Raw genomic sequence first — 18,541 nt, 5'->3', positions numbered from 1 at the left:
AATGAATGTTGAGGTAAACAGCCTCAGATTCCTGATGACAAGTCAAGTGAGCTTCATTGTCATTTAATTACATAGAAAGGAATGAAATGTCATGCCTCATAGGACCATAGTTAAAAACATAATTCACAAAGACCAGTCTGTTACCTAAAACATGAACCTAGATTGTTTAAGGCAACACACCCAAGGTGAAAATCAGCATACTTCTGCAGTTTCTGAAATGTTATGTTTAAATATGCAAATGAGGCATTATCTAATTAAACATGCACTAATTTGCATAAAGCTCTAAAGTTTGGTGTATGTAAGTTGAAGATTTATGGCTCAGTGGAAAAACTCATTTTGAGAAAACAGCCTTTAAAGATATACTGTAATTGAAATCTACAGATGCAAATAGATAAAGTGCTATAAAAGATACACTTAAAAGTGTACTTTGGATGTTTTATTTCCACTAGTCTGAGAAAGAAAAAAAGAAACACTATAAAAAGCCAAAAAGCCCCAGATCTCACCTGAATATGATATAATAAGTAAAAAAAAAAAAAAAAAAATTATATTATATTATATTATATTATATTATATTATATTATATTATATTATATTATATTATATTATATTTAAATTTTAATCCTGGTTTGTGAGGTCAAATCACAGAAACAACTCAATTGTTAATATTATTGTTATGTTGCCATGTTTTATGTTATGTTATGTGCTGTCAAGTCTATTAATCGCGATTAATTGCATCTTACATAAAAGTTTGTAAATATAGTTGTAAGAAAAAGTATGTGAACCACTTGCAGAATCTGTGAAAATGTTAATAATTTTAACAAAATAAGGGAGATAATACAAAATGTATGTTATTTTTTATTTAGTACTGTCCTGAGTAAGATATTTTACATAAAATATGTTTACATATAATCCACAAGACAAAAAAAAAAAAAAAAAGCTGAATTTATTAAAATAACCCCATTCATAAGTGTGAACCACTGATTCTTAATACTGTGTGTGGTTACCTGGATGATCTACAACTGTTTTTTTGTTTTGTGATGGTTCTTCATGAGTCTCTTGTTTGTTCTGAGCAGTTAAACTGAGATCTGTTCTTCAGAAAATTCCTCCAGGTCCTGCAGATTCTTCAGTTTTCCAGCATTTTTTGCATATTTGAACCCTTTACAGCAGTGATTTTGAGATCCGTCTTTTCACACTGAGGACAACTGAGGGACTCAAACACAACTTTTAAAAAAGGTTCAAACATTCACTGATGCTCCAGAAAAAAACATGATGCATTAAGAGATGGGGGTGTGAAAACATTTGGAATTTGAAGATCAAGGTAAATTGTATTTAATTTGTCTTCCGGGAAACATGCAAGTATCTTCTGTTGCTTCTGAAGAGCAGTACTAAATGAAAAGAAAAAAAGATATTCAAGCGAAATCCTGTTCAAAAGTTTTCATCCCCCGACTCTTAATGCATCGTGTTTCCTTCTGAAGCATCAGTGAATGTTTGAACCTTTTCTAATAGTTGTGTTTGAGTCCCTCAGTTGTCCTCCATGTGAAAAGACAGATCTCAAAATCATCCAGTCACTGTTGTAAAGGGTTCAAATATGCAAAAAATGGTGGAAAACTAAAGAATTTTTGGGACCTGGAGATTTTTTTCTGAATAACAGAGCTCAGTTTAACTGCTCAGAATAAACAAGAGACTCATGAAGAACCATCGCAAAACATAAAATAAAAATAACATAAAAACTGTCGTAGATCATCCAGGTAACCACACACAGTATTAAGAATCAATGGTTCACCCTTTTGAACTGGGTCATTTCAATAAATTCAGCTATTTTTTTTTTTTTTTGTCTTATGGATTATATGTAAACATCTTTTATTTAAAATATCTTACTCAGGACAGTACTAAATAAAAAATAACATGCATTTTGTATGATCTCTCTTTTTTTGTTAACATTTTGCACATTTTCACAGATTCTGCAAGTGGTTCACATACTTTTCCTTGCAACTGTATAATGTGTGTGTATGTATGTATATATGTTGCGATTAATTGTTTTGACATGTTATGTTTTATGTTATATTAAACATTCTAACCAAAGATTTGTAAGTTCAAATCCTTAGTTCACAATCATTAGTGAATTAAAAAAAAAAAAAAAGTGAATCAAAACTAATTTTCTTATTCGAATATTCTTAGTAAATATTCATACTCATTATCTAAAAGATATCACCTTAGTGAATATTCATGAAATGGAGTTTTAATGGGGGTCCCCTAGCAAAAGTGTGACCTTGTGCCCATTCAACGTCTTTCCCTGTGGTTAAAGGTGATAGAGAGGATTTTTTCATCGACTGAGAATCCAAAGACTGTTACTGAGTTTTTGAAATGAGCGCATACATAAGAACAGCCCCCCTCCTTCACAGCTCATTTCAAAGGAACGCCTCCCAAAACTCGTGCACGTGTTTACCACCGGCATTCGCTGTGTCGTGTTTTTTGGATTCATTATGTCGGACTCACCGCAGGTAACTCATAATCTGCAGTTGTTACTCCTGTCTCCTGACAAAAACATTGCATGCGGCGCCTGTGGAGTGTGGAAAGTTACTGGAGCGTGCAGCCGCGCTCGTCTCTCACAAGGAACATCATGGCAGTGATTGACAAGCCAGAGGGCCAATCGTTTACGCGATTATCGCGGAAACGATTGGCTGTTGTTTTTAAGGCCCAACCTCATGCACAGATGATGTATATTAATATTATTACTTTCAGTGCACCTAATAAATAGTGTTTTATCAGTTAGTAAAGACAGTTTCAAGTAATATTGCAAAAATGTATAAAACAAAACATCCTCTTTAGCACCTTTAATGCTGAGAGTTGTTTTGAAAAACAAAGCATCTGCAAAACCACTAACAAGAAATAATCAGCTGAATCTCCAACACTAATGGATCTGTTGGACATGATGAAGGAGATGATATCTCTTTCTCCTGATATCCCCTAGTCCTGTTCTGGTGATCTCAGTGTTTAATTATACATGATGTGCATGTGTGGAGAGGAGTGTGTGCATGTTTGTGTGTTTAGACTTCAAAGATTCCTCTGACTCATAAAGAGTCGATCACGCCTCCAGGACTCCATTTCTCAAGGTCTTCCGATGCCTGTTAAAGAGCCTGTAGATTCAAGCATTTCACATTTAGTAAATTAGAATATTGTAGCATTAAAAAACCCTCTAGATCGATATTACTGGGTGTGAGAGACCTGTGTGTGTTTAATGTGAAGCAAGTGCATCCAGTGAACATTTGTATTAAAACATGAAACACAAAAAGTGGGAAAAACATTTTTTATTGGCAACATGCAAAATACAATCCTGGTTGCTGTAGTAAGCAAACATACACACACACACACACACACACACACACACACACACACACACACACACACACACTCCAAACAGAAGGAAGAAGAAAAGAAAGAAATGCGTAAAAGGAAAAGAGATGTGTCTAATACAACACCAGAATTACACACCTATTTTCAAACATCTGAAAGGGACTTTATTATGTTAGATTAAGAAACTCTGTAAAACCAATGTCAAGAAATCTGTAGAAAAGAACAAAAACAAATAATCCCTAAATACTGTATTCACAGAATTGAGTCCATTCCACATGCTTTCCAATAAATATTCATTCGTTTATAGATCTATATACAATACACTTAATTGTATGTAACATTTGTAAGTCGTAAAGGCCTCACATCAAAAATAAGTTAAAAAATAAATACACTACAGTTCAAAAGTTTGGGGTCGGTGAGATTTTTTTTTTTTTTTTTTACTTTTATTTAGCAAGGACGCATTAAATTGATCAAAAGTGACAGTAAAGACATTCAAAATATTACAAAAGATTTCTATTTCAATTTAATACTGTTCTTTTGAAATTTCTATTCACCAAATCTGCATATTAGAAGGATTTCTGAGGGATCATGTGACATTGAAAACTGAAGTAATTGCTGCAGAAAATTCAGCTTTGCTATCATAGGAATAAATTACATTAAAAAAAAAACAAAAAACAAAAAACTTTAAAATCTACCGACTCCAAACTCTTTGTAGGTAAATTAAATAAAGCAATTAAATGGTTGCACTTCGGATTATAGAGGACTAACAGTGTTTACTAACTGAGCATTGGTCATGCACTGGCCAAAAACTGATAATCACTTGCCTCCTAAACTATTACGCATTAGAATATTATGCTATATTGGACTATATAGCCCTTGTATAGCAGGTCCACCAAAAATAATAATATCTAGCAAAAAAAAAAAAAAAAAAAAAGACAGCACTAATGAAAAAATGCAAGTTGGAATCAGCCTGCCATCTAAATCTAAAGGATGACTGTCCACAGTTTTCGGCTTTTCTTCTATTTACACAGAGTAGGTTATGGTAGATCAAAATGTGCTTGTGGAAAAGGTTTGGTTGTAGTGAAAGGAATCTATCCCACTGTCATGTTAAAGGTGCACTCAGTGATTATACATAATTAATAGTAATTTTAAAAAATGTTTAAAATCATCTCACAGGAGAGTGGGTCGCCTTGGTAACTCCCCTGTTATCAGACTCTTTCACTTATAGAACAAATGAATCATGGCTGAATGCAAACAGATTGTTTCTAAATTGGCATCAGTGACCAAAAACCTTTGCTTTTGTGTAATGCTATCACAGCAATATATAACAGGCCAGTATAAAGGCCATGGTGTGAAGATTTGATGTGATAAATTTTAATGAACAGCTGTTAATATGTCTGACATAAATTTATTTAATTTTCCGTAAATTTTTTTAGGTGTTCCAATTCATTTTTCATTGCACTGCAAAGAAACTGGCCTACCAATAAGATTTTAACTTTTGGTCACATGCCCAGAGCTGCTGCTGTTACATAAAACTATAACTTTGTGGTGCTCATGAACATAGAGTATTTGATGTTATCAAAGTAAATATAAATAAAAAATAAGTATAAATTTGGTTTCCCATTTAACTTTTAGTAATTGTGGTTCATAATCATTAAACTACCAAAAAAATAATTAAAAACTCACATAATAAATAAAGTGTACATTGCTGTATGTAGTGTATGTATTGTATTTATTATTTTTAGTAGCTATCTTTAACTCTCCGCCCAAGCAGCTTTTTGAGCCTAAACATGATCATGCGCATTTAGCGCCATCACCCAACCATTATAATGAGACAAATTAATTAAAGAATACATTACCCTCTTTCTCGTTTCTTTAAAGGAACACTCCACTTTTTTTGAAAATAGGCTAATTTTCCAACTCCCCTAGAGTTAAACAGTTGAGTTTTACCGTTTTCGAATCCATTCAGCCGATCTCCGGTTCTGGCGGTACCACTTTTAGCATAGCTTAGCATAGTTCATTGAATCTTATTAGGCCGTTAGCATCGCGCTTAAAAATGACCAAAGAGTTTTGATATTTTTCCTATTTAAAACTTGACTCTTCTGTAGTTAAATCGTGTACTAAGACCGACGGAAAATAAAAAGTTGTGATTTTCTAGGCTGATATGGCTAGGAACTACTCTCATTCAGGTGTAATAATCAAGGAACTTTGCTGCCGTTCCATGGCTGCAGCAGTGCAATGATATTACGCAGCGCCTGTGAGCCCCTGCTTGCACAGGGAACATGCCTTGCAACCATGGAGACGTATGTGAGAGACGCTGCGTAATATCATTGCGCCTGCTGCAGCCATGATACGGCAGCAAAGTTCCTTGATTATTACGCCTGAATGAGAGTATAGTTCCTAGCCATATCAGCCTAGAAAATCGCAACTTTTCATTTTCCGCCGGTCTTAGTACATGATTTAACTACAGAAGAGTCAAGTTTTAAATAGGAAAAAAATCAAAACTCTTTGGTCATTTTTAAGCGCAATGCTAACGGTCTAATCAGATTCAATGAACTATGCTAAGCTATGCTAAAAGTGGTACCGCCAGAACCGGAGATCGGCTGAATGGATTCGAAAACGGTAAAACTCAACTGTTTAACTCTAGGGGAGTTGGAAAATGAGCCTATTTTCAAAAAAAGTGGAGTGTTCCTTTAATTCGGACGTAATATTCGACCACGACTGTTTCTCATGACTTTTACCTCTATAAAAAAAATTCTCTTACATTCTCTTGCACTGTTTACGTTCAGCGCTTCCAGGTTCTATGTCAGAACGCGGGCTCAGTATTGGCTGATGCTGTTCACGTGAGCAACACAAAGCATGCGTGTGATGCAGGAGCCGGCCAATAATGAGTCAGCGTTCTGACGTAGAACCTGAAAGCGCTGAATATAAACTGCATAAGAGAATGACACAGAAGGCAAAAAGTACACAAAACGTATTCTCGTCGCTTTGTAAAAATTAAGGTTGAACCACTGCAGTCACGTTGACTATTTTAATGATGTCTTTAGTACCTTTCTGGACCTTGAACGTGGTGGTTAAATTGCTGTCTATGGACAGGTCATATACCTCTCGGATTTCATCAAAAATATCTTAATTTGTGTTCCATAGTTACGAAGGTTTTACGGGTGTGGAACGACATGAGGGTGAGTAATTAACGACAGAATTTTCATTTTTAGGTGAACTAACCCTTTAATGGTGACTTTAAGTCCAAGACGAGTGCACCTTTAATATCACTAACAGCTGCGTAAGAAGAAAATATGAACAGCTGTGGACATTTTTGCCCAATGCTCTTGAAAACCTGAGTGAAAAAAAAACAACAACAACAACAATGATGGACCTGCTTCTCGATACCTATACTGATGCAGCAAGCTCTGAAATGATCAATGAAGATATCTTGAAGCTGAGACTCTGACGCTGCTTATATGGCTCTGCGTAGCTCAGGGACTGAACGCTCTGGAAGACTCATAGTCCGACATGCATTTGGGCTTGATGCCTTTTCCATTGTAGTAATCCACCACTTGATTGGGAACCTCAGCCAGCACACTTTTAGCCAGCGCTGCAGGAGAGGCCTGTGTGGAAAAAAAAGACAGAGGCAAGGATGAGAGAAAGGAATATAGATGAAATCTCACACTTTCTTGTGCTTGAGTAAGTGATACAGGAAAGGTGTCACTCCTATTTCTCTTTGTCTGCAAAACAGTTGGAGACAGACCAGTGAAAACACAGCAGGACAGAACTAAAAATAAATGCGCGCACACACACATACACACGCTCTCCGAAGCATTCGTATCGGACAGCCAACTTCACACCTCCAGAGTTGCGCTATATTTATGAATTGTGTGATATTGCAGAAGTTGACCTGAGGTAGCAAGTTTCCTCACAGCAGTACTCTTGTTTCTGGAGAAAAAGCAAAACAAAACCCTTCTCTAGAGTTTATTACACAAGAAGCCTTGAACGAAAGGTCGAATAAACCAAATGAAAAACCTCAAGATGTAAAAAGCACAACTACATCTCGGGTCACATAACAACTGAGAAAATATAACATAATCCTGAAAGAATCTGAAGAAATGAACAAAGAGATTTTTGCCAAAAAGTTGCCATTGGCCATACTTAAAGGATTTGGGAGGGAAAATTGGAAATATTGGAGCAAAATCCCAACTTTTTGATGCCACAGACACCCACGCTTCCTAAAATATAAAAGTCTATATACAATTTAAAATAATGATATTTTTGTAAAATAAAATAATAATAATTTAAAATAAAACAAATAACTCAAAAATGAACCCAATCAACATTAATCCCAAAAAAGCGTGGACTATATAAGAGAAATGGTGCAATTCAAGCACAAAAGCAGTTAAGTGTTGTGAATAAATGTATTATCTGTATGTGCCATATATAATTATGAGCTTAGCTACAGTCTAATGTTACTGTATTGAAATTAATTTTGAACCGTGTCTCATGTGTCACGGATCCCTTGTCCCCAGAACTCCATTTCCCATGATCCTCGTGTTTCTTCACCTGCACTCACTTCCCTCGTCAGCTCCTCATCATCACGGATTGCCTGCACCTGTTCCTGATTGTCAGCACACCCTTTATATTGGACTCACTTCCTTCACTCCTTGTCCGTTCTAAATGTTAGTTTATGTGTGTATTGTGTTCAACTCTCTTTTATGTGATTAAATGCCCATTGTTTGTGGATATCCGACTACGCCTCATCTCTCCAGCATAGTACACTGTAACATCATGTTGCTGTCAATGCGGTCAATTTTAAAGGGTTAGTTTGCCCAAAAATGAAAATGTAATTTATTACTCACCCTCATGTCGTTCCACACCCGTAAGACCTTTGTTCAGCTTCAGAACACAAATTAAGATATTTTTGATATAATCTGATGACTCAGTGAGGCCTGTATTGCCAATAAGATCATTTCCTTTTTCAATGGCCAGAAAGGTGCTAAAAACATATTTGAAACAGTTCATGTGAGTACAGTGGTTCAACCTTAATATTACAAAGCGACGATAATACTTTTTGTGTGCCAAAAAAGCAAAATAGCTACTTTATTTAACAATATCTAGTGATGGACAATATCAAAACACTGAAGCTTCGAAGCTTTATGAATCTTTTGTTTCGAATCAGTGGTTCGGAGCGCTTATCAAACTGCCAAAATCGCGTGAACTATTGAAATTTTGAAACACTTATGACGTAACGAAGCCTCGTTTACTGAAATCATGTGATTTTGGTGCTCTGAACCACTGATTCGAAACAAAAGATTCGTAAAGCTTTGAAGCTTCATGAAGCAGTGTTTTGATATCACCCATCACTAGATACAGTTAAATAAAGTCGCTATTTTTTTTTTTTTTTTTGGTGCACAAAAAGTATTCTCGTCGCTTTATAATATTAAGGTTGAACCACTGTACTCACATGAACTGTTTCAAATATGTTTTTAGTAGCTTTCTGGGCATTGAAAAAGGAAATGATCTTGCTGGAAATGCAGGCCTCACTGAGCCATGGGATTTTATCAAAAATATCTTAATTTGTGTTGCGAAGATGAACTAGGGTCTTACGGGAGTAGAACGACATGAGGGTGAATAATAAATGACAGAATTTTCATTTTTGGGTGAACTAACCCTTTAAGATCAAATAAAACAACTGAATTCTCTCTATAAATAAAACAACTGAGTTCTCACAGCTGTCACAAAAACTACTACATTAACATTAACTAGACTTTGTTTTGAGACCATTTTGTCACACACAGGTTTTACAGAAATAAAAAAATATGTACTGTATTGAATAGAATTAAAAAAATTGAACTTTGTATGAACCCAACTTCAGAGGCAAAGATATTGCTGGGTCAAAGCAGGACAGAATACGCCTCACGTCACTTAAAGAAATGCTTTCATAATGAAGACTGTTCTACATGAACAAGTCCACACTCCTTAATTAAACTAAACACAGGCCTGTAAAATCTAAGAGCTTTGATGTTTCCTTTCCTGTGTTCCAGCGCCGAGATGCTTGTTATTGGAGCTCAGCTGTGAGAGCAACGCACTGACCTGAGAGAGGAGAGAGATGAAAAGAAACCAGGATGCCTTCAGATGTACGGCATCCTCTTGTAGTTTGGTTTCTTGACTATGCCCTGACCAGAGGTACCATACAGTTTCTTAAATCAGCAAACCTGGCATGAAGCATTTCTTTTTATTAAACACATCTGTTCATTAAGCTTTGATTTATTAGGCATCCAGTAAAACGTTTAGGTTTTGCTTTCAATGTTTATGAAACCATCCTGATTGGATTCTTTTAAAATGAATTCAGTTGATGAACAGAGTTGCAGAAACATTCCAACAAAAGTGTGAGAAAATAATGACAGAATTATTTGAATGAAGTATTCATTTAAGACACTGCTGTTTTATACTCACATGTTTGAAGTTGCGGAAGGGCACAAATTGCACAATGTCCCTCAGGACTGGTTCTCCTTTAGGAGAGCGGAGGATTCCATCATCACCATCCAGCATCTGCATGTCGCTGAAATCCGCGCTGCCTATGCCGACGATGATGACAGACATGGGCAGGTGGGAGGCGTGAACGATGGCCTCTCGTGTATCTGCCATGTCTGTGATTACTCCATCCGTCAGGATTAGCAGTATAAAGTATTCCTAATGAATGTGGAAAAGGATAAATGAGGAAAGTGATAAATAAAAATGTGAGAGAACATTTAAAAATGGAAACTAACACAAATATAAAATAATGTTTATCTTATTTTCAGCATACTGTAGAAGCACATTATAATTTAAATCTATAACAAATAAGCCCTAACATCTAATGCAGTTTGCTTCTCAAGAAGATGTGTGTATATTATTATATTTATTATATATTATATATATAAACTGTATATATAATCACCAACTTTGGTTGTTTTTATAAAAAGGCAACAGCAGTAAAGCAGATGGTGTCAAGATGGTTCTGTGCAGAAATTGAGCTCTTCAGTCTAATTAGATGTGTTCTTTCTCTCTCTCTTGGATGAGTAGTATAAAACTCTGGGGAAAATTTTACACTGGTTTATTACATTTATGGGCTAAAATATAGCAGAAGTAGGACGAAAGCTTGCGTTTTAATTAACTTTTAATTTGGACAGGCAAAACTGGCTATATGGTTGTCACGGAAAAATCTTTTGAGTGGTGTCGGGTCAACTGATGTTGTGTTTGTCACACTTATGTTTGATTTGTTTCATTTTCATAGACTTTTAGTTTGTATTTATTTAGTCACATGTGCTCCTTTGTTTGAGTTTCCCACCACTCATCAGTTTCCATGGACGCTAATCTATTATCACAGCTGTTTGTCATTTAGTTTATCACCATGTGTATTTAAATTCATCACCTTCACTCAGTTTGTCTGGTGTTTTTTCTGAAAGTGTGTTGCTACTACCTTTTGTTATTTGCCTTTTGGATTATCATTAAACTCTGCATTTGAACTTTACCTTCATTGTCATGCGTTTACCAGCAACATCGAAGACAGTGTTAATTTGAAAGGGATTATTAAAATCTTGTATTAAAATTGAGTTTACTTAGTCAATGATGTGGAAATGTTTAAATACAAAAGTAAATCAGTGTATTTGTAATGTTGATGATGGCTGCTTGCAAATTTATATTTAAGTGTAATTTTGTTTGAAAAGTTTTTTTTCTCTTCCCTTTTAAATTTTTTTTTTTAAATTAATGTATGTTTAAAGTGATTTTTTATTTCATTTTATTTTTTTACTTTTTGTAAATAAATAGACCTTTAAAAGTAATTCTCTCTTCCACTAACCATGGCCTCTTTGGTATGCATCTCCTCGGAGGCTGAGTCGGCAACCTTCTGGATGATGGGAGCGATATTAGTGGGACCATACAACTGGATTTTTGGGAGGCAGTTCTGATAAGCCTCAACAACACCTTGAATACCTGTAAAACACACATAGCCAGTCAGGTCATCTCCAAAAATACACGCACTTGTTGACAAACATCTTGAATTAAGATTTTATTTTAAACTTGACAAACACACTAAATGTAGTAATTTTTTTGTCAATTTATAACAAATGTATTACATTTGTCAATGGCACAATAATAAAAAAAAGATATTTAAATTGTATTTTATTTTAGCTTAATTTAGCCTAACACAGCCAAGCTGCTGCCCAGGACCGGAACTATCAGTTTTGTAACTGATGATGTCCTGAATGGATGTCATATTGCCCATTTCTTTTAAATTGGTGGTTATTTAAATTCCACAACTACTGACTATGTGAAAATAAAAAACATGACCTCAGAAATAAATATGGTTATGTGGAGGTCTTTTGTTCATTAAAATCAGGCCACAGTTGTTCTCAATTGCTTTTGTTCAATTCTTGACTGAGATTCAATTAGTTTCTTGTTCACAACAGATTTGAATTCTTATTGATTTACGCAAATTGCATGTGTTTTGGAACATTTGTGCCAACTGTCTATAATTTGCACAATAACTAAATTCACATGACTTGATCAAAATTGATGAGTTGATTCTAAGTAAAACTGTCAAACAGAAAAACTCTAAATGCAAGAGAGTCAGTTAAAAAGTTAATAGTTAATGCTTCATAAACCTAACATATTCTCTTTGCCATTCAGTGTGTGGGAGATGTTTGACTCATACATTAAAAAAGCATTGGAGTTCACTGAACCTTCTTTTTTGAAAAGTTTGTAAAGCCATGAAATTATATACTGTTTGCACTTTAATGACTCACCGGCACATTCTGGGTTATCCTCATCAAAATTCACAGCAAAATCATGAGAAACCTAAAGAAAGTAGAAAAAGAAAACCTAATTTAGTGGCAAAACCTGAATGATCAGTGACAGTGATGGCAGAGTTACTGCTTTTAAAAACAAATTGCTTCATTCAAAAGGCATGAAGAAAGACTCGGTCGACTTAAACTTTGAACTCTGCTCAAACAGATTATTACATTATGATATTAGAGTCCATATACTGTAATGTACTGGAAAAACTAAAACATTTGATTTCTTTATTTTATTCATAAGTTTTCATAGTTCATTTATATTCAGTCATTGCAGCCAATGAATGGGATAAGGCCATGCATAAAACATGGAGCTTCCCTGTGGCTCAGACTGCGGTCAAATAAAATGCATTCTTAGAGTCACATCCAACCACACTGTGGCCATGACCTCTGATTGTAACATGGCAACCAATCAGATGACCTGATTTTGAGTGATTGACATAGATTAGCAGGAATGATGAAGTGATTATTGTAAAAGGGCATCAGCAGTTCATGAATTATTCAGAAATCTCCTGTCAGGTAACGGCGAGGGATTCAGAGCACTCTGGTTTCCCCGGCGATTTATTTTATTGTATGGGAAACTCCTTGCAGTCTTAAAATCAGGTTACAATTTCAGTCTATTAAATCTCACCAGAGTCAGTCAAATCAATCAATAAATTAAATATTAAAAAAAAAAAAAAAATATAAATATATATAAATATATATATATATAAAAAAAAAAAAATATATATATATATATATATATATATATATATATATATATATAAGTGAGATTGAAAGGGGATTACTGAATGAAATATAATTTGATCTTAATTGTAAATCTAATTTAAACTCATTTCAGCTTGCTACTATGTAATACATCTAACAGTCAAATTAAAATTAGAATCACAGTGAGCAAAGTTAAAGTTAACAAAGTTAAAAAAAAAAATACACACAATTCAATATAAAAGTTGTTTGTACTTAAAAGGATAGTTCACCCAAAAATGAAAACCATTTAATCACCCTCAAGTTGCTCCAAACCTGTATGAATTTCTTTCTTCTGCTGAACACAAAAGAAGATGTTTTGAAGAATGTCTGTAACAAACAGTTGATGGACCCCATTGACTTCCATAGTATTTTTATTTTCATACTATGGAAGTCAGTGAGGTCCATAAACTGTTTGTTTACCCATATTCTTTTAAATATTCTTCTTTTGTGTTTAGCAGAAGAAAGAGGTTTGGAACAACTTGAGGGCGAACTAAATGATGACAGAATTTTATTTTTAGGTGAACTATCCCTTTAAAGCATAAATCAAAAAGGCTCTTTTTTATTTATTTATTTATTTTACATATAAAACAATGAACTTACTTTGAAGTCTGGTGGGATTTGGGCTCCAAAGCCAAAAGCGGGAAACATTTTGTCGCTGGAAACAGATCAGAAGGAGGAAGGATTAATGAGTGTGCATTGAGCCCCAAAGATGAGCAATGAGGTAAGCAGGGATGTGACTTTGTGAGGGGTCAAATATAATTGACTCCAAGCTTAAGTGACATCTTGGGCGAGAGAGTGATTGAAGTGTAGAAAGACAATCCTTGACATGACAGCTCTGCATCCTACAGGCACAGGCAGTCATAAGACTGAATGCCTGATTGATTGATGTAATGTGTAATTGATTGTTTAATGGTTTGAACGTTTGGTTAATGACCTGTACTGAGAAAATAACTGGTGTAAACATTTCCTGATAGAGTAGAGTAATAGTAGAGTCTGTTCAATTTAATGTGGTAAAATTTAAGGATTGACTGTTTGCTTGACTGGTTGCATGATTGATTAACTGATTTATTGGTTGACTGACTGACTGATTGAGGGATTGATTGGTGGGTCACCTATCGTAATCCTGGCAGATCTCCCCAACAGCGATCAGCGCTTTGAGGTACTCGTTGGGCTGATAAGGGTGGATGTAGTGGAGGGAGCAGCTGTTTCGAGGGTCACCATTTGAGGCAGTGAAATCAATCGCCACCTGCAGAACAGCAACATTTAAACTTAAATTCGGTCATTCTTTCTTCAGTGTAACACAAAGGGAACATTTTGAAGAATTCAATCCAATTTCAATGACCAAGCATTAAAAAAGATGCATAAATATAATGAAAAATTGTGTATAACTTTATTTCAAATCATACGATAGCTTTGTGTAATGAACAGACTAAAATTTAATTATTCACTTAAAATTTTGCAGAACTGAACTCAAGAACAACAATGGAGTCAATGATTTACAAGATACAGCCTATATAGTAAATGAGTAGTTTTTTTTTTTTTTTTAAACTTAAGATGACATTAGGATAAAAAAAGCGGGGAGAAAATCCTTCCAAATGCCATCCAAAACCACTTACTGTGAACTGAATCTGACAACCTCCCATGATGTAATCCAGGAAAGAGTGCATCTTTATGATCTGAAAAAGAGATAAAAATAATCATTATTAAACTGATAGTTCTGGTCCTGGATCGTTCCAGTTGTACATAAATACAGCTAGGATACATAACTGTTTTTAACACACACACACACACACACACACACACGTTTGTTTTGGTGAATTGTGGGGACTTTCCATAGGCCGCAATGCATTTTATACTATACAAACCGTACTTTCTATCCCCCTACCCTACCCCTAACCCTAAACCTAACCATCACAGGAAACTGTGCACACCTTTATTTTCTCACAAAAACATAATTTAGTATATTTATTAATTAATTTACATTGTGGGGACACACACACACACACACACACATGTTGGGTTTCCATTTTTTATGGGGAATTTCCATTGACAATATTATTTTTATACTGTACAAACTAACCCTAATCCTACCCCTAAACACAACCCTCACAGAAAACTTTCTGAATTTTTACATTTTTGAAAAAAAAAAAAAAAAACATATTTTAGATTACGATTTATAAGCTGTTTTCCTAATGGGGGCCAAAAAATGTCCCCACAAGAATCAAAATTGCTTGAATTACTATCCTTGTGGGGACATTTTGTCCACATAATGTAGGGAATACCTGAACGACACATACTGACACATATTTTCTATTAAGCAATTAAATTTTTTTTTAAAATTCTTACACATAGTTTTTTTTCTCAAAACTCTACACACAAAATCACAAAACACGCACAGAACATGCACATATCTTTCAAAAGCAAACAATTAATTCAAAAATGGTATTTTTGTGTAGTAACTCTCCATAGAAACATCAAATGATTAGCCTCATACATGCCAAACTACCAACAGATGTGAAAAATGTAAAATACTACAATATTGTGTCAGTGTACAGTGGAGTGTACAGGAGTTTGTCATAGCACTTACACGTACATGCATAAGCACAAATACACTGTTTACAGTATCACACTGAAGTGAGTACACCCCTCACATTTTTGTAAATATTTTATTATATCTTTTCATGTGACAACACTGAAAAAATGCTTTTGCTACAATGTAAAGTAGTGAGTGTACAGCTTGTATAACAGTGTAAATTTGCTGTCCCCTCAAAATAACACATAGCCATTAATGTCTAAACCGCTGGCCACAAAAGTGAGTACACCTCTAAGTAAAAATGTCCAAATTGGGCCCAATTAGCCATTTCCTCTTCCCGGTGTCATGTGACTCGTTAGTGTTACAATGTCTCAGGTGTGAATATGGAGCAGGTGTGTTAAATTTGGTGTTATCGCTCTCACTCTCAAAGACCTCTCTGAGCATCTGAAAAAAATAATTGTTGCTCTACATAAAGATGGTGTAGGCTATAAGAAGATCGCCAAGACCCTGAAACTGAGCTGCAACATGTTGGCCAAGACCATACAGCGGTTTAATAGGACAGGTTCCACTCAGAACAGGCTTCGCCATGGTCGACCAAAGAAGTTGAGTGCACAAGTTCAGCGTCATATCCAGAGGTTGTGTTTGGGAAATAGACGTATGACTGCTGCCAGCATTGCTGCAGAGGTTGAAGGGGCTGTCAGCCCGTCAATACTCAAACCATACGCCGCACACTGCATCAAATTGGTCTGCATTGCTGTCGTACCAGAAGGAAGCCTCTTCTAAAGATGATGCACAAGAAAGCCCGCAAACAGTTTGCTGAAGACAAGCAGAATAAGGACATGGATTAGTGGAACCATGTCCTGTGGTCTGATGAGACCAAGATAAACTTATTTGGTTCAGTTGGTGTTAAGAGTGTGTGGCGGCATCCAGGTGAGGAGTGTGTCTTGCCTACAGTCAAGCATGGTGGTAGGAGTGTCATGGTCTGGGGCTGCATGAGTGCTGCTGGCACTGGGGAGCTACAATTCATTGAGGGAACCATGAATGAGCAGAACATGATCCCCTCCCTTCAGAGACTGGGCCGCAGGGCAGTATTCCAACATGATAACGACCCCAAACACACCTCCAAGACGACCACTGCATTGCTAAAGAAGCTGAGGGTAAAGGTGATAGAATGGCAAGCATATCTCCAGACCTAAACCCTATTGAGCATCTGTGGGGCATCCTTAAAATGAAAGGTGGAGGAGCGCAAGGTCTCTAATATCCACCAGCTCCGTGATGTCGTCATGGAGGAGTGGAAGGACTCCAGTGGTAACCTGTGAAGCTCTGGTGAACTCCATGCCCAAGAGGGTTAAGGCAGTTCTGGAAAATAATGGTGGCCACACAAATTTTGACACTTTGGGCCCAATTTGGACATTTTCACTTAGGGGTGTACTCACTTTAATGTATTCACATTAATGGCTGTGTGTTGAGTTATTTTGAAGGGGACAGCAAATTTACACTGTTATACTTTACATTGTAGCAAAGTGTCATTTCTTCAGTGTTGTCACATGAAAAGATATAATAAAATACTTACAAAAATGTGAGGGGTGTACTTACTTCTGTGAGATACTGCATATGAATGCACAATTACATTGTCAATCAAAAACACAGATGGTTAGTATGGCGGCATTATAATGCCATTAATGACAGAGCGCATAACTGATGCTTGCGCACACAGTAAATCACTTCCGCGAGAGGATAACAGATCACAAGGAAACGGGAGCCCGCAAGCTCATTTTAAACCCGCGTTATCAGTTCCCACACTCGCATTCGATCTTCTATTTCGCTTGCGCGAACGCTTTTTATTTTTGACAGTCATGGGGCGGGACTTTACTTATTTCAGTGTAACCTCAAATGTCATTGGTCAATTCCATTTTTCTGGAAGTCTGTTGTGATTGGACGCCTATTGTAAAACGATTAGACATGGCTTCATCAATGGACCAGATGCAAGTGGGTTAAACTTTATTTATTGACTGATTGATTGCATTATTATTATAATATGTCCTTACCAGATACTATATTAACTTGATTTATTATTATTGTTATGGAGCTGTAGCTGCTGGGGAAAAATTAGAACTCATAGTTATATTTGCTGTAGTTCACCGCTACATTACCGCTATACTTCCACTAAAAAGCATCTATGTTTACCCAGCCAAAATTAGCCCTTTATCAGTTCTGAGAATTACAGAAATGTGAAAAGTGTCCATTAAATAGTTGTAACTATGATTCTAAATCCAAAATTGATAAAAAGATAAATTGTTGATAAAATTGTCGTGTAAGCTTTTTGTTATCATTTGTCAGTTTAATATATTGTCAGGTTAATATATTTTCCATTAAATAAGATGTAAAAAGGTTTCAGCACTTTACCCCATTGAAAAGTTTCAGTTAAAGTTAAGTACTTCAATATTAATATTAAAAAGTGATGAGAATATTTTTGGTGCACCAAAAAACACCCAAAATAACGACTTCATGAAAACACTGCTTCATGAAGCTTCGGAGTGAATCTTTTGTGTCGAATCATGAATCATGAAACGACCAAACTGCTGAAATCATGTGACTTTGGCGCTCCGAACAGCTGATTCAACACAGAAGATTAGTAACGCTTCGAAGCTTCCTGAAGAAGTGTTTTGAAGTTGGCCATCACTATATAAATCGTTATTTCGTTTTTTTTTGGCGCACCAAAAATATTCTTGTCGCTTTATAATATTAATATTGAACCACTGTACTCACATGAACTGATTTAAATATGTTTTTAGTGCATTAATGGATCATGAGAGAGGAAATGTCATTGTTGACGATACAGGCTTCACGGAGCCAACGGATTTCAACAAAAATATCTTAATTTGTGTTCCAAAGATGAACAAAGGTCTTACGGGTTTGGAACAACATGAGGGTGAGTAATAAATTACATTTTTTCATTTTTGGGTGAACTAACCCTTTAAGTTCAAAGTAAGTACAGTGCACAGTATAAATGAGTACAACTGACCACATCTGAACAATGTATTAAAAAACAACAACAACTAAATGTGTCTTAGATATAAAG

The 18,541-nt window shown here is 35.5% G+C and overlaps 1 protein-coding gene across 1 annotated transcript in view; it reads right to left on the bottom strand.

Moving 5' to 3' along the window:
• Nucleotides 1–6,822: 6,822 nt before the first annotated feature.
• cpne4b (copine IVb) overlaps nucleotides 6,823–18,541 on the bottom strand; it is a 36,800-nt gene continuing 25,081 nt past the window's right edge. The window contains exons 10-16 of the mRNA XM_067411005.1: nucleotides 14,543–14,602; nucleotides 14,039–14,172; nucleotides 13,527–13,581; nucleotides 12,132–12,183; nucleotides 11,186–11,319; nucleotides 9,802–10,038; nucleotides 6,823–6,962 (exon numbers count right to left, since the gene is read on the bottom strand). Coding sequence (XP_067267106.1) covers nucleotides 6,831–6,962; nucleotides 9,802–10,038; nucleotides 11,186–11,319; nucleotides 12,132–12,183; nucleotides 13,527–13,581; nucleotides 14,039–14,172; nucleotides 14,543–14,602 — 804 coding nt within the window. The 3' untranslated portion in view covers nucleotides 6,823–6,830. The remainder of the gene's footprint in view (nucleotides 6,963–9,801; nucleotides 10,039–11,185; nucleotides 11,320–12,131; nucleotides 12,184–13,526; nucleotides 13,582–14,038; nucleotides 14,173–14,542; nucleotides 14,603–18,541) is intronic.

The sequence above is a fragment of the Chanodichthys erythropterus genome, chromosome 15, assembly GCF_024489055.1.
Source record: "Chanodichthys erythropterus isolate Z2021 chromosome 15, ASM2448905v1, whole genome shotgun sequence".
NCBI lineage: Eukaryota > Metazoa > Chordata > Actinopteri > Cypriniformes > Xenocyprididae > Chanodichthys > Chanodichthys erythropterus.
The sequence above is the reverse complement of the archived record's forward strand: the minus strand, read 5'-3'. Positions and strand labels throughout refer to the sequence as shown.